Here is a 25,131-nt window from a genome sequence, read left to right as displayed (position 1 = left end):
TTGTCCTGAAATGATAGGACTTGACTAATCGATGAAATCCATGATTAGGGAGGCGTTCATGCCCTGGCAAGGTATGGACGGACGTGGCAACAACGTTTGATTATTGTACTATCACTGGCTCATAAGTGATGGTTGTCGGATAAGAGAAACTCTCATTTAGGTCTTGATAGTACTCCGAGTCAGTTGAGTTGAGTGGCATGTGATTTGGTCCCGTCTAAACCATTTCTTGTTAGACTTAGGACATTTGAGTGAGTTATTACTTATTTATTGAGTTGAGTCCTTTGAGTTAATTGTTGAATTGAGGGTATATGGTCGGATTGGGTTAGACGAGTTGTGATTGGATTGTACATGATTTGGATGGATATGTGAATTGATTGGATTAGATGATATGTGACCGACTTCGAGTTAACAGTATATGATTGAATTGGATTGAATGATTTAATTGCACTGTATTGTACATGATTGGATTGGATTGTATGGTATATGATTGGTCTTTGTCAAAAAAAGGTCTTCTTACTTTAGACTTATGACACTTTGATTGAGTCCCCCTTATCTTTCTGAGTTGAGATATTTGAACCAGCGTTACTCTTTCTTGAGGTATGTTTCATTCTGTCATATTACATACTCGTACATTCCACGTACTGACGTCCATTTGGACCTGCATCGTTTCATGATGCAGAGACAGGTTTAAGAGATCGTCAATAGAAGCATCATTGGGGATCTATTCGCACTCAGCGTATTGGTGAGTCCTCCCCTACTTTCGGAGGACACCGTTTATGTAATCTTGCATCGAGTTAGCCCTTTTTATTTTTATTTAAGGTAGCCATGAACATGTCATTGACATCAATTAGATAGTAGCAATAAAGGCTTCATAGACTAGATAGTGATGGGTCGATTGAGTACTTCTATCCTTGAGTTATTCTTGTCAAACTATTTTTAATGACAAATATTTTAGTTGATCTGTTGGCCCATGACCTTTATTCTTTGAGTTGGATGGGTGATTTGAGTTGCCCACTAAATTATTCTTTATTTTTAAACTTTCCGCTGAATGAATGAACGGATGTGTGATCAGGCTATGTGGTTCGCTTGGGAGCCAGAAATGGTTTTTGAGTGCCGGTTACGTCTAGGGTACCCTCCCGGGGCGTGACAAAAATTCACCATTTTGGCCTAGAAGGAAGAGACAGTGGCATTTCTAGTCCCACCAAGAATTGTCATAGACACTCATATACACGAAATCATAAGATAAATGTTCTCGTCTTGGATATTCTTGCTTTCATAAATAAATTAAAAATATTTTTTGATGAAAACATAATTGGTTTGGTTCATTTTTTGATTTGGATCAAATTTTATCCAAACCATGAACACCCCTATTAATATATATATTTTGTTCAAAGCTTACAATTTGGTTCACAATTTTCCTGTATGAAAAGTAACAAAAATCGGTGTTTAGGATGAATTAATTTTTAGAACTTCAAGCTCTGACAAAATCTTTGATGGAATAACCTCCAACGCTGAATTCGAATTAATTTGTGCTGACTTATTGAATATTTTATTTCTTCTCTTCAAAGTTATACAAAATGCATCTTCCAAAAATTGAGCAGCTCTCATCTTTTTTTCCCTATAGATTCCCCAAACAAGGAAAATTAAAAGGAAAAGAAAGGTATCTATTATTTAAAGATTAAATTTAAAATTTCTCATTTCAATTTTATATTCTTGCCTTGCAATTATTTTGAGAATATATACTTTTCTTTATCATTAACCTCAACTCTATCATCTTAATTTGTACTTTAGACTTTTTTCCCTGTCGGATTTTTTAAAGCTTTAAATACTGATAACAATATTCATCTCTTATCATACTCACAATCTACTGCTATACAGATTTTACCTTTTTACAAAAAACAATATATATTAATTATCATATTTCTGAAGATGGCTGATGCCTTTGTGTCATTTCCAGTTCAAAAATTGGGTGATTTCCTCATACAGGAAGTTTCCCTGCTGACAAGTCTGAGAGATGAAGTTAGATCGCTGAGAAATGAGCTACTCTTCATACAGTCATTCCTCAGAGATGCAGAACAAAAGCAAAGTCGAGATCAAAGAGTTCAACAATGGGTCTTTGAGATCAACTCTATTGCTAATGACGCTGTCGCTATACTCGAGACTTATAGCTTCGAGGCTAGTAAAGGTGACGATGCTAGATTTGCTAATCGTCTCAAAGCTTGCACTTGCATCTGCAGGAAGGAGAAAAAATTCTACAATGTCGCCAAGGAGATCCAATCACTCAAGGATCGGATCACGGACATTTCTCGCAAACGAGAGACTTATGGTATAACAAATATCCATAATAATGCAGGAGAGGGACCAAGTAATCAGTCTCCAACACTGAGGAGAACTACCTCCTATGTGGATGACCAGGATAACATTTTTGTTGGACTTCAGGATGTTGTACAAACATTACTAGCTGAACTTCTCAAAGCAGAGCCTCGCCGAAGTGTCATCTCCATTTATGGTATGGGCGGATTAGGAAAGACTACTCTTGCGAGAAACCTCTACACAAGTCCTAATATAGTCAATAGATTCCATACACGTGCATGGATATGTGTTTCTCAAGAGTACAACACAATCGATCTTCTTAGGAATATCATAAAATCCATCCAAGGTCGCACCAAGGAAACTCTAGATTTGTTGGAAAGGATGACACAAGGAGATCTAGAAATTTACCTTCGTGATCTTTTAAAAGAAGGCAAATACCTTGTGGTGGTTGATGATGTATGGCAGAGAGAAGCATGGGAGAGTCTGAAAAGTGCATTTCCAGATAGCAAGAATGGCAGCAGAGTTATTATTACCACTCGCAAAGAGGATGTCGCTGAAAGAGCAGACGACAGAGGTTTTGTCTATAAACTTCGTTTCCTAAGCCAAGAAGAAAGTTGGGATCTCTTTTGTAGGAAACTACTTGATGTTCGAGCAATGATTCCAGAAATGGAAAGGTTAGCTAAAGATATGGTGGAAAAGTGTGGAGGCTTACCTCTTGCAATTGCTGTATTGAGCGAATTACTTTCTCATAAAAGGGGGCTAGACGAATGGAAAAAGGTGAAAGATCACCTTTGGAAGAACATTATTGAAGATGTGGAGGTGTGGGGCACTGGTCACAGATTTGTCGGTCATCAAAACGTCTGGTTCAGCTATATCAGGCATCCTTGAAAAGAGCAAAAAATAATCTAGAGACAAATTTTATCTCTGAAGATAATATTGATCCTATGCATCTGGATGTAGCTGATTTCTTTAATTTTTCAGAAGACAATATGAATATTGATAAGCCTAATAATATTTAAATAATTTCCTTTTTATTTGTGTGTACTAAATGATATTTCTAGTTCATGTAAATAAATAAAATTTGTGTAATGAGCCATGTATTAATTATAATATTTACTTTATTTTTTTTGAAGAAAAATATGGTTATGCCTCAAATTTTATTTGGATCAATGATCAATCAAGAGTATATTTGTGTAATTGATAGTTGAACAACACATGCTATTTTTAAAGACGAGAAATATTTTTCCAACTTGATTTGAAGAAAAGTAGATATTACTACAATTTCTAGTAATTCAAAAATAATTGAAGGCTCCGGAAGAGCTACTATATTTCTGCCTAAGGGGACACAGATTGTTATAGAAGATGCACTGTTCTCTTCTAAATCCCCAAGAAACTTGTTAAGTTTTAAAGATATCCGCAGAAATGAATATCATGTTGAGACACTAAATGAAATGAATATTGAGTACCTTAGTATAATCAAGAGTGTCTCACGCCAGAAATATATTTTGAAAAAATTACCAACTTTGTCATCTGGCCTATATTATGCAAAAATTAGTGCAATTGAAGCACATGTGATCGTAAACCAGAAGTTTATTGATCTAAATACATTTGTGATATGACATGATCGAATAGGTCATCCTGGATCAATAATGATGAGACCAATTCTTGAAAATTCAACTGGACATCTCTTAAACAACCAGAAGATTCTTACGACTGATGAATCTCCATATGTTGCTTGTTATCAAAGCAAATTAATTATCAGACCATCGACCCTGAAGGTTGGCATTGAATCTCCTGGCTCTTTAGAGCGTATACATGGAGATATATCATCTAGATGTGGACCTATTCATCCACCTAGTGGATTGTTTAGATATTTTATGGTCCTAATAGATGCATCATCTAGATGATTTCATGTGTACCTCTTATCATCTCGCAACCTAGTATTTGCGAAGTTGTTGGCACAAATAATAAGACTAAGGGCGCAATTCCCAGATTATCCAATTAAGGCCATTCACCTTGATAATGCTGGAGAATTTACATCCCAAGCTTTTGATGATTATTGCTTATTAATTGAGATAAAAATTGAACATCCTGTTGCTCATGTTCATACTCAAAATGGCCTTGCAGAGTTATTTATAAAGAACCTACAATTGATAGCAAGACCTCTACTAATGAAAACAAAATTGTCAGGGGTTATGCTATCTTACATGCAGCAACACTTGTACGTCTCAGACTGACACATTATAATAAATACTCTCCGTCACAATTAGTATTTGGTCATAATCCAAATATAGTCCATCTATGAATTTTTGGTTGTGCAGTATATGTGCTTGTAGCACCACCACAACGTACAAAAATGGGTAATCAACAAAGGTTGGGCCTATGTTGGGTTTGACTCACCCTCCATAATTCGATACCTTGAACCGTTGATTGAATACTTATTCACTGCTCGATTTACATATTGTAGGTTTGATGAAAAAACTTTTTCGCCATTAGGGGGAGAGAAAAAGGAACCCGGAAAAGAAATTACATAGAAAGTTTCATCACTATCTCATTTTGATCCACGTACCCGCACATGTGAGCTGGAAGTCCAGAAGATCATCTACTTACAGAAAATAGCAAATCAAATTCCAGATGCATTTACTGATTTGAAATGGATAACTAAGTCACATATCCCTGCAGTGAATGTGCCTATCCGAATTGATGTCCCAAAAGGACCATCTACTAGTATCATAACTTTTGAATCCCAAACACGCCTGAAGCGTGGTAGACCATTGGGTTCAAAGGATAAAAATCCTAGAAAGAGAAGCGTGAGGAATAATAAAAATGATACTACAAAAGAACCTCCTAAAGATGGTCAAGATTTGAGTAATCCTGATAATCCTGAAGAAATCAGTGAACCCGAGACTCAAGTGAATGAAGAACTTTCAATAAGTTCTACCCGGTGATGAGATAAATTTAGATCGATTGAAAATCACGGTGGATAATGTTTTTGCATATAATGTGCACTTAACCTCATATAAGATAGTGAAAGTTTTGAGCCTAAATCCATCGAAGAATGTCGACGTAGATGTGATTGACCAAAATGGAAAAAGGCAACTCAATCAGAATTAGACTCACTTGCTAAACGTGAGGTTTTTGGACCTATAGTCCAAAACCCTGAAGGTGTAAAACCAGTTGGCTATAAATGGGTTTTTGTGCGAAAACGAAATAAGAGAAATGAAATTGTAAGATACAAGACACGCCTTGTTGCACAAGGATTCTCTCAAAGACCCGGGGTGTAACACCCCTCAAAATTTTTCCTAAGATTCGGGCCTTCTTTGTACACATGTGGGGCCCATCGTATTTATTTCAAAGTACGTGCTTGAGTTAAGATGAGTCCCCGAGGAGTTTAAGAGCGTTGGAGGTGAGGTGGGGTCATTGAGGACCCCTAGGACCGAGCTAAGTCCAAAAGATCCGTCGTGGCTAAGTTTAGGATGAGTCCACGTAAGGGTCGACTTTCAACGACCCTATCGTTTGAAAGACGTCAATCTGGGTGGACCACGACCTATCAAATTAAAAGTCATCGAGTCTTCTTTCCAACGCCACCAAGAACGTAGATTTTGGAGTTCAAGATCAAAAGATATGACGATCCGAAGACGAACTAGCACGACAGGGATTTCATTTTGGCCTGGGTTGAAACTGCTGGGGAAATGGCCTTGGCGCCGTAAGGGCGCGACGCGCCACTATCACGCCAAGAACATGCCTCAGTAGTTTGGCCCCTGGCGCGATGCGCCTCTAAAAGTGTGCAGGGTTTTTGGGGTCAAATTCCCAGAATTTGGAACAATAGGCTTGGCGCTGTAAGGGCGCGACACGCCACTATCGCGCCAGGAACATGCCTCAGTAGTTTGGTCCCTAGCGCGACGTGCCACTAAAAGTTGTGCAGGTTTTAGGCGTAATTGGCCTTGGCGCTGTAAGGGCGCGACACACCACTATCGCGCCAAGGGCGTTTTAGCCTATTTTCAGAACATTTTGAGGAGGGGCAATTTGGAAACTTACCCAATTATATATATGTAGCCCTTGGCCTTTTGGGAACTCTTTTGGCATCCCTCACTCTCTCTCTAAAAAGCCCTAAGAGCTCCTCTCCCTTCTCTCTACTCTTCTTCTCCATTTCCAACAAAGGAGTCCAAGAAGCTTCAAGATTAGAGTCCTCCATTAAAGACCCAACCTCAAGGTTTTCTTCAAGTCTTCACTAAGGTATGTAAGGCTAAACAAAATATGGGTTGAGTCCACCCATGTGCCCTATTCTTGTTTTGAGGTTAGATATCCATGAAAATGGAGTTTCTTGGTATGGTACATGTTTGAATGAGTATTGTTCCCATCTTATTTAATTATTGATGTGTTAATGTTGTTGAGCTAAGAGGTTCCTAAAATGAGCCCTTATATGAGTATGAAATAATGAAGAAATGAGTTGATAAATATGTTTGTTGGTCTTATTAATTATGTAGATTTGATAGAGTATACTATTTTCTTAAGCATGTTGCCTATTATAAGAATGTCGATTTGAAGTCTTGAAGATGTGATGAGTCATAAAGATTTTTCTCAAATGGATGGAGGTAATGATTGATTTTATATCTAGATGATGTGTATATATGCATTTTAACACTTCCTTGAATATATGATTGAGATTGAGCATTGAGATTGAGACTTGATTGTGATAGAGTTGATGAGTTGATGAGTTGACAAGGTTGTAATGAAACTTGTCGATGTGATTTGATTGAATTGATTGGATGGAGTTTTATGAGCATTGAGTCTTGGGAGAAGTATCGAGCACCGAATTGGGCAAGAGTATAGTCCATACTCAAACCCAATAACTGCGTCGCCAAATGTAGGGGGGATGGAACCATTAAAGTCGGATGCTTCCCCGAGAGATTTGTCCTGACATTATAGGACTTGGTTGGATTGGATCCATGATTTGATGACTCGTTCATGCCCTGGCAAGGTATAAGCGGATGTGGAAACAACGTCGGTTTGTTGTACTTTCACTGGCTCATAAGTGATGGTTGTCGGTTAAGAAAAACTCCCAAATAGGTGTTGATAGTACTCTGAGTCGGATTGAGTTGATTGTGTATGATTGGTCCCGTCTAAATCATATCCTTGTTTAGACTTAGGACATTTGATTGAGTTGTCACCCTTTTGAGATTGATATCCCGAGTTGATTGATTCTTTCTTGATGTTCGTTGTATTCGGCCATTTTACATACTCGTACATTCCATGTACTGACGCCATTTGGCCTGCATTGTTTCATAATGCAGAGACAGGTATTAGAGATCATCAACCGGCGCTCTATTGAAGATCCACTACTCTCCCAGCCAGTCGGTGAGTCCTCCTAGTTCCTGGAGGATATTGAGCCTTCTTGTACAGCTTTTGATTATCCTTTTGTTATTTAGATTGACGGTAGCCATGGGCTTGTCATTAGCACCTGTTAGACTTGAATAGAGGCTTCATAGACTGGAGTGTGGGAGATTGAACTGATATTTTGATGAGTCTTAATTTACTACTCTTGTTGGATTGAAATGTTTGGCCTTCGGCCCTTATGTTATGAGAAGTATTTCCTTAATTGAGTTTCCGCTAAGAGAATGTGCTTGAATGAATGAGTGGCCGTACCAAGTGGTTCGCTCGGAGGTCAGAAATGGCCTTCGGGTGTCGATTACGTCTAGGGTACCCTCCTGGGGCGTGACACGGGGTCAACTATGAAGAAACATATTCACCTGTTATGGATGTAATAACGTTTTGATATCTCATCAGTTTAGCTGTACATAAAAATCTTGAAATACATCTAATGGATGTAGTTACAACTTACCTTTTCGATTCACTTGATAATGAAATTTACATGAAAATCCAAAAGGATTAAAATTGCCTAAAGCATGTACTAAGTCTCGTGAGATGTACTCAATGAAACTCCAAAGATCATTATATGGTCTGAAACAATCAGGGCGTATGTGATATAATTGCCTTAGTGAGTACTTGATAAATGAAGGTTATATAAATAATGTCATTTGTCCAAGTGTTTTTATTAAGAAAATGGAATCAGAGTTTGTTATACTCGTCGTTTATGTTGATGACATAAATTTCATTGGAACCCCTGAAGAGGTCCAAAAGGCAATTGAATATCTAAAGAAAGAATTTGAGATGAAAGATCTTGGATAGACAAAACTTTGTCTAGGTCTGCAAATTGAACATTTAGCAGACGAGCTCTTTGTCCACCAATCTGCCTACACTGAGAAAATCTTAAAACGAATTTACATGGACAAAGTACATCTATTAAGTACTTCAATGGTTGTTCGATCACTTGAAGTGGAAAAAGATTAATTTCGACCTCCAGAAGAGGATGAAGAATTTCTTGGTCCTGAAGTATCATATCTCAGTGCAAGTGGTGCACTTATGTATCTTTCTAATGCAACCAGGCCTGATATAACATTTTCTGTTAATTTGCTGGCAAGGTATAGTTCATCCTCAACGCTAAGGCATTGGAACAGTATCAAACATATTTTGCGATACCTAAAAGGTACCATTAATATGAGTTTGTTTTATACTAACAAAGGTTGTGCAGACCTTATTGGTTATGCAGATGCAAGTTATTTATCATACCCACATAAAGCTCAATCTCAAACAGACTATCTATTTACACACGGAGGAACTGCTATATCATGGCGATCTACAAACAGTCTATTGTTGCTACTTCTTCAAACCATGCTGAAATAATAACAATTCATGAAGCAAGTAGAGAATGTGTGTGATTGAGATCGATGATACAGTTCATTAAAGAAAGATGCGGCCTGAAAAATGATGTCAAAATACCCACAATTATATTCGAAGACAATGCTGCGTGTATAGGTCAATTGAAAGGTGGCTTCATAAAAGGAGACAGAACGAAACATATTTCACCAAAATTATTCTTCACACATGATTTTTAGAAGAATGGTGATATTGATGTACAACAAGTTCGTTCGAGAGATAATCTTGCAGATTTATTCACAAAGGCATTACCAACATCAACTTTTGAGAAGCTAAGATATAAGATTGGAATGCGTCGTCTCCATAATATCAAATGAAGTTTTCATCAGGGGGAGTAAAATACGCGCTGCACTCTTTTTCCCTTAACCAAGGTTTTGTCCCACTGGATTTTCCTGGTAAGGTTTTTAATGAGGCAGCATTCAAGGCGTATTACCAGATGTGTGTATTTTTTTTCCTTCACTAGGCTTTTTCCCATTGAATTTTTCCTAGTAAGGTTTTAACAAGACACAATATTTATGGATGTTTACGATAAATATGTATATTATTTCTTGTAAAGTTTTTAATGAGGCACATTTCACGTGGACATCCAAGGGGTGTGTTAAACAGCAAGTGGAACAAGTGGATGTCCAATTGCAATTGCTTTTCCTTTTCGAGTGGGCAAGTTGCCCACTATATTTCTCCTTTCCCTGTGGCTATAACTTGCCAGATTTTGGCAATTTTTTACATACACTAATACGGCAATTATCTATTTTTCTCCCTTTCTTTCACTCTCTCTTTTTCTAATAAATTTGCTAAGTTAATTTATTTCATAACACTTTAGGAATTATAAGTTTTATCTGCATGTTTTTCGTTTATATGCTACTGAAATACTTGCACTTTAATATTTCAAGTGATAGTTTGTAGATCTCTTATTGAAGTATTTTAAAGATGTTACCCTTGGCATTTTGTTGGTGTTCTCTGATCGACATATTCAAAAATGACAACAAGAATGCATTCTTGAACAAGGTCAGGTAGTTGACATAATATGAAATTATAATATGACATCACGAGAATTATTTACTATATTTGCAACTACTTTCTTAGTCATAACTTTATGTTAATCCTACTTGAGTAAAGTTTTAAGAGAGCAATTTTTATATAAATTGGTGTCAAGTCAAATTACTTCGCAACAACAAATCTCGAATTGTATAAGGAGGATAATTCACACTTTTATTCTTCTAGCAAATTTACACTTTTATCCTTATTTTTTTTCCTGATGTAATATAGTGTTGTATTTTTTATCAAGTATGACAAAACCGTGTACTATTAATATTTCACAAATAATTGTGTTGTATTTCATAATTCAATTATATGTATACAACTGAACAAATATTTCTTTTGTCAAAATTTACAGATGACAAAATTAATAATTTTGAATGAGCCAAAGAAGACGAAGGATACATATACATGTAATTATGATTTATATATGCCAATTAAATATTTAAACAGTGATTATTTTCATAACAAATAAATACTATTTTTTTAGGTGTACACAATGGAATTGATAATGATCTACTAACCATCCTAAGGCAGGCATATGTTGATCGAATTTCTCTACAACTATTGCAAAACACTATTCTCTTTCGACAACAATTTCTTGATATGTATGCAGTATGCATCTGTAAAAGAGTGGAGGCTACTATTCCTTAAAAAGAAGGCGGAAACTTTAAGGCGTTAAATATTTTGCTATCATAGTGCCTACATTTAAATTATGTGTTGTGACATATTAAAAAAAACTTTTATCAAGTTGAATACTTGATGTATTATTGGAAGTAGTTAGAGTGTTACTCTTGAAATGCACTTGATAACAATATTTCAGTATGACGATGTGCCTTGCAATGATAATAATATCAGTTGAATATGCTTTTACGGCTTTACGGCTTTAGTTTAAAAATTATTCCTTTAACATTTTTGTATAAAAGTGCAGATACATTATCATAAAGTATAAATACTAACATATAATTTTTGTTGGGCATTTTAGTAAATTATAAATGTTTATCTTGCACTGTAATTTTATTGTATAAAATATTTCTCCTTTACAAAATTATGGGACAATGGATATGGGATACACCTGCGAAGCACGTGCCAAGAAACTAGTATTACTAAAAGTCAAAATTCCTGCTTTGGATATCAGGTCCTGCTTTAAACTGTCCAGATGAGGCCCTCTTACGTCTACTGAAATACAGACGATGACTCACAAAGCACAGATCTCAACTATGCTTTTTCACACTGAACACATCAATTTCACCATAATAATTGGTTGGGCAACTCAATTAGACGACACCAAAACCCAATAAGAAGATTATAAGCTAAATCCACAATTTTGGGGGTTCGTTTCTTTCCTCAAACAGCGTATGGATAATAAACAGGCGCTTGGTAAGTTGCCAAATAATTTTAGATTTTTCTTTGTTCATCAAAACTGGATTGTAATTAGTCTTCATTTGTATGTGGTTCTGGTGTTTGAAATTATGACAGCAAAGAGCATTAGAGCAAAATTTGGGCCATATTTACATACTTAACAAATTATTTAAGGAGAATAAAGTGTACTCTATTGGAAATCTTACGGAAAATACTCCATCATGACGAATACTAGCACTTCATCACGAATACTAAGTACTAACACTTCATCACGAACACTTGTAAGGAATTCACCTAGGAATAGTTTGAGGCGTGCTTTTGTCACTGCCTTAAGAATATTTCACTCGATATAGGTGGTGTATCCCTCGAGATTCAGCAAGCTCTTCTAGTATAAAACTAGAAGCAAAAATCTAACAAAAATTTAAAGAGCAAAACCCAACACACCAATAGAATATGAGAGGAAAAAATTATTTCTTAGAGATGTATTTTTCTCTCCCTTTATATCTTGTTGGGGGAAGGAAGCACCACAACTAAAGTTTGATATGATAATTAATATGAAAATAAATTGGACATGAGAATTTTACGTGAAAATCCCTCTAACTGATAGAGGGGAAAAACCACGGGGTAGAAGGATCTCACTATTAAATATGTAGTACACTGCTCTCAAATACAAGGAGAAAACAACAATTAACACTTCTCTCTTGTAAAAGGAACAACTACTAAAGAGGACACTCAAGACTACAATATTTATCTTGGTGTATAACTCTCTTTATATTCTTACTCTCTCTTTCTGGGATGATCTAAATGAGGGCAAGAGGCCCTCTATTTATACGAGAATGAAAACGCGTAAAATTATTTTACGCGTTTTCAAAACGCATTTGAAATGTATAACATTTGCAAAAAGTCATAAAGGGAGGCAACAATTGTTGACCCAAATGTGCAACAATTGTTGACCATTTGTTTTCCTTTCATTCTCCCACTTGAAGATTTAATTGAAAATCAATTAAGTCTTCACACCATCCTTTCTACCCAATTACTGCAATGTTACATTTCTGCTAGGTCAATAGAAGATCGACACCATATGAACTTGTTACTATTGATCGACTTCGTAAACATATCTGTCAGGTTGTCATTAGTGTGAATTTTTTGAATATCCATAATGCCTTCTTCCACCTTCTCACGAACAAAGTAATACTGAACTCGTATGTGCTTTGTCCTTGAATAAAATGTCGGATTCTTTGCAAGATGCAAAGCGCTCTGACTATCACAAAATAGAGCAATCTTCTCTTGTTTGTGCCCGAGCTCCTCCAGTAACATCTGCATCCATATTGCCTCTTTGCTAACTTGTGTAGCTGCTACATATTCTGCTTTCATCGTAGATATAGCCACGATAGATTGCAGTTTTGAAACCCAGCTTACAGCTCCTCCAGCAAGAGTAAACACATAACCTGTGGTGGATATGCTTTTATCAAGATCACTTGCATAATCTGAATCAACATAACCTTTAACAGTAAAGTCTGATCCTCCATAACACATTGCAACATCTGAGGTACCCTTGATATATCTCAGGATCCTCTTAACAGTATTCCAATGTTCTCTATCAGGATTAGCCATGTATCGACTAACCACTCCCACTGCTTGTGCAATGTCAGGTCTTATACATATCATGGCGAACATTAAACTTCCCACTGCTGATGCATATGGTACTTGAGACATCTCCATCCATTCTACTTCATTGCTAGGACTCATACTTGAGGATAACTTGAAATTAATAGGAAGTGGGGTAGAAATTGACTTATAATCTTGCATCTTGAAGTGTCTCAAGATTTTCTTCAAGTAGTTCTTTTGAGAAAGTCAAATCTTCCTATTATTTCTGTCTCGGTGAATTTGCATCCATAGAATCTTATTAGCTGGTCCTAAGTCCTTCATTTCAAACTCCCTAGCCAACTGTGCCTTTAAATTTGTGAGATGATCTTTGTTGGGGCCTGCTACCAACATGTCGTCAATATATAACAGTAAAATAATAAAATCATCATCACCAAATCTCTTGTAATAAACACAAGGATCTGAACTATGTCTATTGTATCCAAGGCTTATAATGAAGGAATCAAATCTCTTATACCAACAAATTTCTCTTTTCCCATATAGAGATTTGTTCAACCTGCAAACCAAGTTCTTTTTTCCCTGTTCTTCAAAACCTCCTGGTTGGAGCGTGTAAATTTCTTCTTCAAGTTCTCCATGAAGAAATACAATTTTGACATCTAACTGCTCTAAGTACAAGTCAAATATAGCACACATCGCCAGGACCACTCGAATTATTATGAGTCGAACCACCGGAGAAAATATCTCATTGAAGTCTATACCTTCTTTCTGAGCGAATCCTTTCACCACCAATCTTGCACGATACTTCTCCACTTGATCATTACCATTACATTTGATCTTGTAGACCCATTTGTTTCCAATAGCCTTCCTTCCTTGTGGTAATTGAACAAGATTCCATATTTTATTTTTATGAAGAGCTTCAATTTCTTCTTGCATTGCTGTCACCCACAAAGATGATTCTTGGCCTTTCATAACCTCGTGAAAAGTTGAAGGCTCTCCATCTTCTGCTAGTAGACAATATGCAATATTACTCTTCATAGAATAATCTGAGTGTCAAGCTGATTCTCTTCTCTCCCTAGTTGACCGTCGAACTTGTGGAGTTTCGATCTCAACTTGCTTTTTTTCTTCGTGCTCTGGTGCTGCTTCAGAAGAAACTAGAACTTCTTCTATTTCTTCAACTTCAACTGTAGTAGTCTCTGATTTTTCTTTTGAAGTGCTACTTTCTTTTGCTTGTATCTTATTTTCTACAAATACAACATCCCTGTTGATTACCACCTTGCGGGCTGTGGGATCCCACAAGCGATACCCCTTGACTCCATCAGCATACCCTAAGAAAATGCATTCCCTAGATTTTGGATCCAACTTTGATTTTTCTTGGGTGTTGTACATAACATAAGTAGGACTTCCAAATATATATAAGCGAGAATAATCAGCTAGTTTTCCTGTCCACATGTCCATTGGCATTTTCAGATTAATTGCAGTTGATGGTGACCGATTGATCACATAACAGGCGGTTTTGATTGCTTCTGCCCAGAATGGTTTTTCCAACCCTGCAGTTGCCAACATAGCTCTTGTCCATTCTAACAAGGTTATGTTCATCCGCTCTGCTACTCTATTTTGTTATAGAGTATATGCCACCGTGAACTGCCGTTTAATACCTTCTTGTTTACAGAAGTTATTAAATTCATCACCAGTGTATTCTCCTCCATTATCTGTCCTCAAACACTTGATCTTTTTCTAAGATTCAAGTTTCACCCACGCTTTGAATTCTTTGAAAACTGAAAAAATATCTGCCTTCCTCTTGATTAGATACACCCAACTTCTCCTGGAGTAATTGTCGATGAATGAAACGAAATATTTCACTCCTTCTAGGAACTCCACTAGTGCTTGCTAGATATCAGAGTGGACCAGATCTAATATTTCCTTGCTTTTAGCAGAGAAACTGCTAAACTTCAGTCTATTTTGCTTACTGGTAACACAATGCTCACAAAAGGGTAGTGAAACCTTTATGATCCCTGGAAGAAGCTTTTGCTCAGCAAGAATCTACAAACCTCGTTCCGACATATGGCCAAGTTTACGATGCCACATCATCATTGATTCTTCAAATGAACTTGCTGACGCGATTGATGTTTTTCCTTCTTTGTGTGTTTTACCTTTAAGCACATATAGATTTGCAGCAAGTTTTTCTGCTTTCATCACTACAAGCGCTCCTTTGGATATTTTCATGACTCTACCATGAGTCTTATATGAACATCCATTATCATCTAATTGTCCCAAAGACAATAGATTCTTCCTCAAGTCTTTTACATGTCGTACCTCCTGGATGGTGCATATCGTACCATCATACATTTTTATTTTGATGGACCCAATACCAATAACATCTAAAGCATGATCATCTCCCATAAACACAGATCCTCCTGAGATAAGATTATATTGATGGAACCATTCTCTTCGGAAAATCATGTGCCATGTTGCTCCTATGTCCATGATCCAGACATCAGTGATGCATTTTCTGCCTTATTTATTTGATATTGCTTCACTACATAAAATATCGCCATCATCTGAGGTACATGCCACATTCCCTTGAGCATTTGATGGCTCAGGGTGTTCACTCTTCTTTTTGAACCGATAATCTTTCTTGAAGTGCCCTTTTTTGCCACAGTTGTAGCACTTGATATTCTTCTTACTTCTTGATTGAGATCTGCCATGATTGTGACTCCCACTGGGGCCACGTTCCATTGGTCTTCCTCTCACCATCATCAAAGTTTCAGCTTGCTGCGAACTTTCTTGTCTATCTTTCTTATTTTTGCGCCGATTTTCTTCTTCCAAGACAGCGGCTGCAATTTCATCAAAAACTAGACTGTCTATATTGTTCGTCAGGTTGATGATGAGTTGATTATACGAGTCAGGCAGACTTTGAAGTAGAAGCTCTGCACGTTCAGCCCTCTCTATTTTATAACCCATTGTCGTAAGTTGCGAAAACAGAGTATTCAAAATATTGATGTGTTTAGTAACTGACATGGACTCTACCATTCGAAGAGTATACAATCTTCTTTTTAAGAAAATTTTATTATGCAAAGACTTGGCCTCATACAACCCCATAAGAGTATCTCATATTTCCTTCGCCGTCCATTTTTCTGCCACACTAGACAACACTTGATCAGCTAGTGCCAAGTGTAAATCAGCAACTGCATTGATGTCTATGTCGTTCCACTTGCTGTCATCAACAAAGTCTGTGGGTCTGCTTTCAATTGCAGCTAAGCAATTGTCCTTTCTCAATATTGCTTTTATTTTCATTTTCCACAATGAGAAATTAGTCCCATTGAATTTTTCAATGTCAAACTTTGTTGTACTCGACATTGTTATTTGCTTCACACCCTTCTAGATCGTTTCTGAATATTTTGCGAACAATCGTGACAAACTGAACCGTCATCGAAATTTACTATTCACGTGAATAGTACTATCACCAAATTTTACTATTCACAAATAGTACCTTTGCATAAAACAGACAGAATAATTGAGGGCTCTAATACCACTGTTGGGGGGAGGAAGCACCACAACTAAAGTTTGATATGATAATTAATATGAAAATAAATTGGACATGAGAATTTTAAGTGAAAACCCCTCTAACTGATAGGGGGGAAAACCACGGGGTAGAAGGATCTCACAATTAAATATGTAGTACACTGCTCTCAAATACAAGGAGAAAACAACAATTAACACTTCTCTCTTGTAAAAGGAACAACTACTAAAGAAGACACTCAAGACTACAATATTTATCTTGGTGTATAACTCTTTTTGTATTCTTACTCTCTCTTTCTGGGATGATCTAAATGAGGGTAAGAGGCCCTCTATTTATAGGAGAATGAAAACGCGTAAAATTATTTTACGCGTTTTCAAAACGCGTTTGAAATGTATAACATTTGCAAAGAGTCATAAAGGGAGGCAACAATTGTTGACCCAAATGTACAACAATTGTTGACCATTTGTTTTCCTTTCATATCTTTGTAAAAGAGGAGGACAATGTTTATAGGGACAACATATATGAGGTTAAAGCCTCCAACGGAAAGAGAGAATTAATGCCAATAGGATTAATGGCACATGCTGATCAAAGACGTGGAGATGTTGACGCCTTTCAAGCATATATGAAGTCCTATTTCATAGTAGCAAAGGTAAATATACAAACAAATCCCAATCCTACATAACTTTGTTGATTTTTCTTTTATAAAATAAATAATATTTTGGTAAAACAGGAGAAGACACTATCACTTGAAGAAATTCACGGTTGATGAAGTTGGGCTATCGAAGTATCAATCAAGTTTCTCTCACTTTACTCATTATTTCAACATTCAGCTTTTTTTCTTTTTATTTTTGGCTTGTTTTAGTGTGTAGAATTGATTCGACAAGAACTTATCGGATTTTATGCAAAAAATATTTTTATGATAATCTAATTAATAGAAAATGGTCAAAATGTCATTAAATTATGTGAAATTGATAAAAATGCATCATTGAAGTTTTACATACCTGAGAGAACGATAATTCAAAAGAGGAACTTGATTGGTCGTCTTGAAACCCTCGTTCTTAGCCTTTCTTGCATTTTGTTTGGGGAGTTGAGAGCGTAGAATAAAGAGAATTGAGTGCTTGATATAATATACTCCTAATTGAAGTTGAGAAAATAGTCGAATGACCCCCAACTTATTACTGGATTTCCAACTATACACTTATATTTTACGGAAACTATTTAAAATTAAAATTATTACCTTCCTAAATGTTTACATGGCAAAGTGAGTGTATTTCATTATTTGTTTTTATCTCATTTCTAATTTATTTTCTTCTTCTTGACAACTTAGTAGAGCATCCATAGCAGCCATCAAATTTCACCACCGCTCTCGATCTTGAAACCACCACCATCAGGATGTCAATCGACACAGCACAAACCCAAGATAAAAACTCTACTTTCACTCTCCACAATCAGAAACTATCAAGTAAATTACTCTACACCCATTTTTAAAATCAACTATTAGCCATTAAAACACCATTGAAACACCACTTTAAAGCTATTGTAACAAAATTTATTCAAATAATTTAATAATTATGGGGATCTCTAAAAAAGATTCAAAATATCCTCACCGAAAATAAATTTGACCGATAAAATTCATTTTTCAATTGACTGTAAGTCTTTATCATTTATTCTCCTATTCCTCTTGCATAACCATAAACTCAATAATAATTTTAGATTTGGTGAACAAAAAAAAAGAAAAAAAAAATTTTGGCATACGGTTGTGGTCAGGGATATAAAGAAAAAAGAGGAAGAGAAAGGAAAGAAAAAGAGAAAATATCATGGTATATTGGTATATTCTTAAATTGAAGGATGGAAAAAGAAGGGGAAAAAACTCTGATAGTGTTAGTTCTAAGTCTGAAAGGAAGAATAGGAAGAGAAATAAAATAAAAGAAAAAGAAAGAAAAACATAATAAAGTAATGAATCAAAAAGGGAAAAGAATTACAAAAAATAAAAAATTACACGTGTCAAATGCGTGGATTTCACTAATCTACACAAATGTGGTTGTGACTTTTTAGGGAGGTAATAATTTCGATTTTAAATAGTTCAGGAGGGTAATAGGACCCCCGTAAAGTATAAGTGTGTACTTAGGAATCCGACAATAGATTAGAGGGTCATTTGACTATTTTCTCAATTGAGGTTAAAACATTGTAGCCTAGGCCTTAGAAAGAATGAAAAAAGACTAAAACAACTTTGACTTAAATTTTGTCGGAACAATCTGCGAGGGTCATCTACGGTCCATGGTTTGATCTATGGATCATAGATCCCATTCGTGGAATTCAAACTGAAATTTTGAATCTCTAAAGTTTAATCTACGATACAAATCTATGATTAGTGGTTTCTTTTATGGGCCGTAGATGTGATTCATAAACATGAGGCTACAATCACGTTTCAGGACTTTGTTTCACGAGCTCAATTTATGAACCGTAAAGTAATTTATGACCCGTGGAGTAGACCCATAAAACTTAGGTCCGTGATTCTAGTTACGACCCGTAGATGGCGTCCTACATAACTTTGTTGATTTTTCTTATATAAAAAATATATTTTATATAAGATGGTGTCCTACATAACAACATATTTTAAAGTACTCTCGAATGTCTCATGGAGTTTGAATGGTGTCAGTGCTAACTCTAGAAATATAATTTGAAATCTCTATATTTCAAGTTACATTAAGGTTTTAAAGATTTTCATGTTTTAATCTAGAGTTATGGGTTCAGTTGAATTCAGTCTTTTTTAAATTCTATACCCAGTCAAATACCTTCACATAAATGGGACGTAGGGAGCAATAATCATGTTTGAAAATCAAAACACCGAACTAAATAACAAAAAAAAATCGTAAAATGAATGCACACTATAGAGTATCTAAAGTGGGGGCAGAGTTATTCTTTCAGTTATAGGTTCGGCTTAATTCAATAACTTTGGTTCAAACCCTATATTTGTATTAAGAAATTCATCGGATATACATTAATTATTAATTTAGAATCCAATAATTTTAAATGATTAGAATAACTTTAAATTTTAATTTACCTTAATTACAAGATATAGTCAGTACTATTAATCATCAATTGCTTTTAATGGATCTTTCTTCTAATGAATATTCCTCCCTTTGCAAGAATCATACCAAGCATTAGGATTTATATTAAAGCAAAGAAATAGTATATAGCAGTGGCCTTTTGCCGGCAACATATATATATATATATATATATATATATAATATTACAATAGGCATGTTAGACCAAAATTATGGAATACTTAATTTTCATTGGATGTATTAATCTTTTTAAACAGAAAGACATTAAGAACTAAACTCAATTATTTGTGACACAAAAGTAATAGAAGATATATACAAGCAGTAGTATTGGAGATCAAGTCGAATTTGTTGTTTGATCGATGAGGTATGAACAATACTCATTCCGCTAATAAACTAGAGTCTACATATTTTTTTGACTGTCATGACTTTTTGAGATCCGGTTCTTATTCGATGATCTTTTTTATTTCTTTTCATTCATAGCTCTTGTTTTGTGGCCATTAATTTTATTTTTATAATGATGATATTGTTGAGTTCGATTTGATTTTATGATGTTTATTTATGTTGTAAAGTGTTTTCGATTTATATCGAAAGATCCACCACTAAATAATTATGAATAAAGTTACACTCTAATTCATGGTGACTTGTACATGTAGCCGTAATACATTAAAACTTGTGGTTCAACAAAACATAAACTAATAATAATCAATTTCAGCTCTATGGACTATATAAAATAATACTTCATGTACAATACCTTTCGCAATGCGCCTTGAATGTTGTTTGGTATGGATATATGATGGATAATTTTAATCTCCATTTAGAGATATCTTATGGAATTAATTATTTTGTATTATATCACTATATGGTAACTTATTTTATTATTATAATATAAATAATGATGAATTAAATAATTTTACAATTAGCTAATATTTTTAACTAAATGCAAAATAAAAAAAATATTTTTTAATTATTATCTTTTATCTCTCATACCAAATATATCTTTGAGAAGTCGTTACATATGAAGATCAAATAGATAAAGTTATCTCATATATTTGACTATCCCATCATTTATAGTACACATATTGCAATAAATAATTTTGAGATTAACTAACCCACCTAACCAAATATAAAATAAAACAATCCAATATTTTTTTCAGAATTACTATCTCTTATCCTTTCTACTAACCATCCTTAAGGTCTCGATTAGTACGAGTGCTAAAGAATAACTAATTTTAATATTAATTTTAGAATAAATTTATTTCATATTTAATAAAGATAAAATCACAAATAACTTATCCTCAAATTAATTATCTCAAAATTATGATATTATTTATATCCTATATTGTAAAATAAATAACAATTTCAAAATAATTAATCTATAAATAACTTATTTCCGACCAAACAAGCTCATATATCAAATGATTAATGACGATCCGAATTCGTAGTTTTCTATAAAAAAATTTAAGAATTGGTGTGAAGATAAAAAAGGGCCTGAACTTTTTGTACGTGGCCCGAGCTGTATGAGGCCACGTACGGTTCGGAGGCCGAGCCCCAGGGTGGTACTAGCACATTCTAGACCCTTCTACTAGTATCACTTTTGTTCCCCCCTAATAGAGTGAAGAAGCATTCGGTTTCTCTCTCTCTCTCTCAGCTTCTTCACTGTTTTCCCCCCTTTTTCTGCATTAAAAAAAAAAGATCGAATCAGCTACCAATAGAAAGAAATGTCATACTTGTTGCCACATCTTCATTCTGGATGGGCAGTGGATCAAGCAATCCTTGCTGAAGAAGAACGCCTTGTCATCATTCGATTTGGTCATGATTGGGATGATACTTGCATGCAGGTACCCTACTATGAACATTTTTGTACATATAATTGTCAATTTCTTGAATTTTATGAGTGAGATTTGTTGGGTTGTTAGCTAAAAGAAGAATCTTTGAATGGATATTGAGGATTCATGTAGTTGACTCAACTACTTATGTTATGAGCATTTTTTGACATACAATTGTCAATTTCTTGAAAATTTTGAGGTTTGTTAGCTAAAAGAAGAATCTTTGAATAGATATAGAGGATTCGTATAGTCGAATCAACTACTTATGGTATGAGCTTTTTTTTGGGTTCAAATGGTATGAACATTTGAGCACCCAATTGTCAATTTCTTGAATATTTTATAGGAAATTGGATGGGTTTATTAGTAAACAGGAGGTTGGTTAAGCTTTTGGAAAACATTTTCCTCGGAAAACACGTTCCGAGGAAAAGACTTAAGTTCCACAAGTGGCATTGCACATTAATTGTGTCCTCTCCACAACCCAACCCCTCATTTCACCCCACCTCCGTAGCCTCCATCCCCACCCACTCCTTAACCCACCTCCCGTAGTGTTTGTCTAGATTATATCCAAATGCTTTTAGGATATCATTTTTTACTTACATACGGAGCGCAAGAAAATAAGTAAGAAATTCACTTATTTTCCTATAAAATGTTTTCCAAGAAAGCATATTCCTAAGAAAATATGTTCCATCATCCCAAACACGCTCGTATAATCAACTCAACTAGTTTGGGATTGATTGATTGGTGATTATTTGGAAGGAAAACTTTGATTGTCTTGTTTGTCCTTTTGAAACGCTTAGTCTGATGAAGTTGTTATTCCTGTCGGTTTAACTGATTACGGCAGAAAAAGGTAATTGATCCACCGTTTTTACTGGGATGAATCACCTGATTGTGTCATTGTTGATGACAAATAGAGTGTTGGGATAGTATATTTTATTTGCTTATTTATGCTGAATATTACTACACTGAGCTTTGGAAGGCATGGTACGTCCAAAGTCCAGATAAAGGGTGAGGGCTGCAGTAGGTCGGATGTTAGTGTAATTATGCTGAATCCTTTTAAAATGTGGATATAGAGGACCCATACAACCGATCCCCAGCTAGTTTGTAGTTGAGTTGTAGTTGATTGGTTGCTATATTAAGTTCTGCAGACTTGATTTTGCTATCTTTTGATGTGGAGTTGAAAGTGGTATTTTATTAACAAAGACGTATCCAAGATTTGATGTTTATCGAAAATAGTCTTTCTATCTCCCAAGGTAGGGGTAAGGTCCGCGTTACACACTATCCTCCCCAGACTCCACTTGTGGGATTACACTGAATATGATGTTGTTATTGTATCCTACATTACATCTTCCAACAATGTTCGCCCAACATAATCATCCTAAAAACAAATAAAAACAGCAATGAAGTGAGACACATATCTCACTACTATAATTTTCCGGATCGTCCTGTCATGGATAGATTATTCTGAAACCATTGCTTTGAACTGATTTCACATTATTGGTGCTTTTTGAAAGAAGAGAGAGTGTTTCATGGGCTACATTTTTCTTTTACATTTCATCTTCCTTGCACATCACACGATTAACACAGATTTGAGCCGACTGTGGTCCTGGTACGACTAGCCCTTACTTCAAAGCTTATTTGTCTGTTACTCTTTGGTGAGCTGTTTATTGTAGGCTGGTAATTTGTTCACAATTACAGGTTGGTGATTTAATCCTGCTTCCTCTATTTCTTTGTGAGGAAGGGTGTAACAAGTGTGTCTTTGATAATTTTGCATATCAAATGATGCACAGCTCGTCTATGTTCAAGTCATGGCACACATCTACGTTTGTTTGCATTTTATTAGGCGTCTTATATTATGTAGTTATTTCTTGTGGTTTCAATTGCATATTCTTTCTGGACTCCAGATGGACGAGGTGCTGTCTTCAGTTGCAGAGACAATCAAGAACTTTGCTGTGATTTACCTAGTAGACATCACCGAGGTCCCTGATTTCAACACGATGTACGAGCTGTATGATCCATCCACCATCATGTTCCTTCTTTAGGAACAAGCACATTATGATTGATCTTGGCACCGGGAACAACAACAAGATCAACTGGGCGCTTAAGGATAAACAGGAATTCATAGACATTGTTGAGACTGTGTATCGCGGTGCCAGAAAGGGCCGTGGTCTAGTCATTGCACCAAAAGATTACTCTACCAAGTACAGATACTAAGTATTTGTACATGTTGCACTTGGCTGCTGAAATATGCTGTGTACTTGATGATAAAGCTGGAAGAAGTCATAGAACAATGTCCAATTGAACTGTAAAAATTTGATCAAAGTACATGATTATTATGAGCTTCTTGGATGAGGCTCGATTGAGAAAAAATAAAAAGATGATTCATATGTTAAAATCATGATTTGAAAATTAGTTGATTTGAAGTTCAAATTTTGTTTAGACATATAATTTGGCTTATTTAAGTTGTATTTTTTTTAGTAGATATGAAAATCTCATAATTTGGGAAAATTATAAAAATGTTTTGTCATATCGCTTTGAACTTCTTATTCTTATTTGACTTCTTTTTATGATTTTACTGAGCCGAAGGTCTTTCGGAAACAGTCGTCCTATCTTGGTAGGTGTTGGATCTGCATACACTTTACCCTCTCTAGACCCCACGTTGTGGGATTTCATTAGGTGATTGTTGTTGTTGTATAAAAACATTTTCAACTTTTATACCATTTTATCAAATGAGCAAATTATACTATAGTTATGAATAAGGTGTTGGAATATTCTTAAAGTGACGAATTGATAAATTGTATCTGTCCATGTTTTTAGAAAAACATATTTGTGATTATATGATAAATATGCATAATTTTAAGATTTATTGGTTCAATACATCAACAATAATAACAATTAGTTTTTTGGAATACGCTAGTTAATTAGTTAATATAGATATAGTTTAATTAATTTATCATTCGCTATTGTTAATTACGGTTCGAGTATGTATAATTCGCACGTTTGTATAATTCGAAATTTATATAACTTTTGTATAATGTAATAAATTTTATAATATAATTTGTATAATTAAAGTTCAGATGTTTATGTTTGTATAAATTTGTTATTTCGAGTTTATACAAAAATAATTTAATTATCCACGAATAATACAAACTCATAAATTATACAAACCCACGAATTATACTAACGAGATAGTTTAAAGTATAGCTACATTCTGTAAATATGCAAACTATAGCTAAAGAAGGTAATTTTAAGTTTATTGTAGGTGGAATGACCTGGGAGACTTTTATACTTGGCTCTATTTGTCAATTAGATTCTTCTACGTAGTGATAAGTGTCAAAAACATACCTAAACTATCCCTCTTTTTTGAGTTTCATATCTAAACTATTGGGAGTGTGAGTTTCATACCTAAACTATCACTTATTAGTTTAAGAAACACACCTCTCTCTTTTATTCCACTCCTAGTGTGCGTACTACACTCTCTTTCATTTAAAATTTTTTGTCACATTACACTCCACATGGACAAAACATTCCATCTAAACAAAAATTAAATAAATTATTAGAATTAATTTAAATTAAGATTAAAGTATTACTATCTCCCGCCCAAAAAAAATTATAAAATTCTTACTTC

The 25,131-nt window shown here is 35.0% G+C and overlaps 1 protein-coding gene and 1 pseudogene across 1 annotated transcript; both read left to right on the top strand.

Annotated features, from left to right (window-relative positions):
• The first annotated feature begins 1,888 nt into the window (after window positions 1–1,888).
• On the top strand, window positions 1,889–3,314 carry LOC129871663 (disease resistance protein RPP13-like). The gene has a single exon (XM_055946621.1). The coding sequence runs from the start codon at window positions 1,930–1,932 to the stop codon at window positions 3,199–3,201; it is 1,272 nt and encodes a 423-aa protein (XP_055802596.1). The 5' UTR covers window positions 1,889–1,929; the 3' UTR covers window positions 3,202–3,314.
• Window positions 3,315–21,289: 17,975 nt separating this feature from the next.
• Window positions 21,290–23,980, top strand: LOC129870525 (thioredoxin-like protein YLS8; annotated as a pseudogene).
• The last annotated feature ends 1,151 nt before the right edge of the window (window positions 23,981–25,131 follow it).

The sequence above is a fragment of the Solanum dulcamara genome, chromosome 10 (assembly GCF_947179165.1).
Source record: "Solanum dulcamara chromosome 10, daSolDulc1.2, whole genome shotgun sequence".
NCBI lineage: Eukaryota > Viridiplantae > Streptophyta > Magnoliopsida > Solanales > Solanaceae > Solanum > Solanum dulcamara.
This window is presented reverse-complemented; position numbering and strand designations above follow the sequence as displayed.

Bases quoted from the DNA above. Each gene is read 5' to 3' on its own strand.
- LOC129871663 (XM_055946621.1), top strand. From the start codon at position 1,930: ATGGCTGATGCCTTTGTGTCATTTCCAGTTCAAAAATTGGGTGATTTC.